Below are 2,508 nucleotides of genomic sequence, written 5' to 3'. Positions count from 1 at the left end.
ACTCTCCAGTTCTGCAAATGTTCCTTCACCGGTTGAGGTACAGGGTGTCCAGCTGCAGGGGGACAGATGGTGTCTTTTGCTGTCGCCAGGGTAATGGGGAAGAAAGCTGGACCCAGTGGCATCCCAGCAGGAGTGCCAGTGCCTGGCACTGTGCACACCTCTAGTCCCTCCCACTGAATATTTTGCCCATGTCTTGAGTCCCCAGTGGAAGAAGACAACTGGAGGCAGCGGCACAGTGAATTAAATTGGAGCACAGAGACTTTCTTCTCTTGCAGGTTTTATTTAACTTCAAAAAAATAGCATCTAGAGTGGGACAGAACGTGAGAAATTGTGCAGGAAGGGCCTGCCTTCAGTTCCCACGATGGGCATTCAGAAGGATTTGTAGGGCCAATCCTAAGTGGCTTCTTCCTCCTCCTCCTCCTCTCCCTTTGAGGTGTGGACCTCGTAGATGACAGCACAGACCCCGGCCAGCCAGGCTGCCATGGTGCCAGCACAGAAGATGCAGAAGCCAATGAGACACAGGAAGATGTAGTCCTGCTTGTACAGCTGGGTCAGGCAGCTGAAGTGGAGCTGTGCCTCCACCGCGGGCACTGTCAGGGCACGCAGGCCTGCGGGGGTGTAGCAGGTGATGTTGTCAGCATCTGCAGAGGGAAAAGCAGAAGCAAGGCTCTCTTTCCTGTGTCTTAAGTGTTAGTGAACATGAGTCCTGCTAGAAAAGTGGTGGAGGAGTCTGCTGAACTCCTGAAAAATGTCTACAGACTTCACACCCCTCTCCCTCTGTGGCTTAGGTAAAATCACACAGGCAAACCCTTGCCAAACCCTTCCCAAACCACAGTTGCTGGGTTGCCAAGAAAGATTTCTGTGGTGTTGCCTCCATGGGAAAATATTGCCTGTTCGAATATGCTGGTGCAGCAAACTGCTGTCCCTGCACTGTTCATCTCTGCTGACAGAGCACTTTTATTTTAACATAAAAGCACTTGTGTTTGGGTTTTTTTTAATCCCAAGCACATTCTGAAGTGACGTAGCGTAAATTTTCAGCATCGAGCAGAATTGCTGTGGAGGTTGGAGGAACGAGGTCTGCCTGACAGGCACGTTGGGCAGGAGGGGGCCAGCGGGAGGTGTTTGAGGTAAAGGGGATGCTGGCTAGATGGTGGAGAGCTCAGGGATGGAAAGGCTGTCCTGAGCTGGTCGGAACAGAGGCAGGAGAGCATTTCTGCAGAGAGAGGGGGGTTAACTGACCGTTACAGACATGCTGGTGCTGCAGCAGCACCAAATGATCAGAGCAGATGGAGACAAGGCAGGAAATTCAGAGCAGCAGCAGCGTTTGCAGAACAGATCTCCCCAGAGCTGCTCCTCGTTCTTGGCATTGCAGGTGTGGGGTGCTGTGACTCCCAAGCACAGGGACACTTCCCGAGACTGCAGTGAACAGAAGCAATGTCCTAGCTACAGGCTACTCTTCCCCGACTGTCCTGAGGATGTGAGTGTGACTCTGTGGGTCGAGTGCGTGTAACCCAGCTGCTCCCATCTGTGTTTTGTGCAACACCAGAAGATAGGACCCACAGCTGACATGCAGTGGCACAGCCACGTGAGCTGAAGTTTTGGGAAAGAGAACAAGGGCCCTCTCTGTTCCACCCAGATCTGCAGGAGTAGGGAGGAGAGAGGTCCTGCTCACACAGCCCTCACCTGGAAAATGAACGTTGCTCTCTGTCATCCAGGTGATAAAGTCCAAAAAGGAACAGTTGCAGTGCCACGGGTTGTCACTGAGTCCCAGAAACTTCAGGTTGGGCAGGTCCCGGACAGTGCTGGTGTCCAGGAATGTTAAGCCCGTCCGGCTCACATCCAGGTGCCTCAGCCAGGTGTTGTTGGTGAAAGCATCCTTCTCGATGGCCACGAGGTTGGGATTGTCTGAGATCTTCAGCACCACCAGGCTGAGGAGGTGTGAGAAGGTGCTGAAGGTGACCAGCGTCAGGTTGTTGAAGCTGAGGTCCAGATAGACAAGCTTGGCCACGCCAATGAAAGTGAAATCCAGGTCATCCCCCAAGAGGTTCTTCCTGCAGTCCAGATAGACCAAATCGGCTAGGAAGCTCAATTCCACTGCCGGCAGGTACGAGACGTTGTTTGCCGCCAGAATCAGCTGCCTGGTGTCCAGCGGGATGGTGGCGGGGAACTCCTGCAGCTGCTGCCCTGTGCAGTTCACCTCCAGGTACTGACAGCTACACCCGCTGGGGCAGCCGACCCTCTCCGATGCCATCCCCATCCCCAAAAGCAACATGAGGCTCAGGGGCTGTGCTCTACCTGAAGGAGACATGGTCTAACACTTTCCAGGCCTTTGGGGATGGCGAGCAGCCCTACGCACGTCTCTGAGGAGGCGGCGAGCTGCCAGGCTGTTGGGAAGCACTGTGTGTCCATCCGTGACTCTTGGCAGGGCGCCTGGCTGGAAACCGAGCTCGGTTTCTACATCGGCAAGTGCAGAACCGTGGCTGGAGCGTCTCTGTGTCGCGGCTCAGT

General features: G+C 54.4%; 1 protein-coding gene across 1 annotated transcript; it reads right to left on the bottom strand.

The window, feature by feature from the left end:
• Nucleotides 1-393: 393 nt before the first annotated feature.
• LRRC52 (leucine rich repeat containing 52) lies at nt 394-2,308 on the bottom strand. The gene is made up of 2 exons (XM_010076717.1): nt 1,684-2,308; nt 394-641 (listed from the first exon to the last, which is right to left on the bottom strand). The coding sequence occupies exons 1-2, from the start codon at nt 2,306-2,308 to the stop codon at nt 394-396; spliced, it is 873 nt and encodes a 290-aa protein (XP_010075019.1).
• Nucleotides 2,309-2,508: the final 200 nt, after the last annotated feature.

This window comes from Pterocles gutturalis, unplaced genomic scaffold (assembly GCF_000699245.1).
Source record: "Pterocles gutturalis isolate BGI_N339 unplaced genomic scaffold, ASM69924v1 Scaffold49186, whole genome shotgun sequence".
Lineage (NCBI taxonomy): Eukaryota > Metazoa > Chordata > Aves > Pterocliformes > Pteroclidae > Pterocles > Pterocles gutturalis.
The sequence above is the reverse complement of the archived record's forward strand: the minus strand, read 5'-3'. Positions and strand labels throughout refer to the sequence as shown.

Excerpts from the sequence above, each read along its gene's own strand:
- LRRC52 (XM_010076717.1), bottom strand. The coding sequence starts at position 2,308 with ATGTCTCCTTCAGGTAGAGCACAGCCCCTGAGCCTCATGTTGCTTTTG. Across the intron at positions 642-1,683 it reads GAGCAACGTTCATTTTCCAG|ATGCTGACAACATCACCTGC; the intron begins GTGAGGGCTGTG and ends TTCCCTCTGCAG.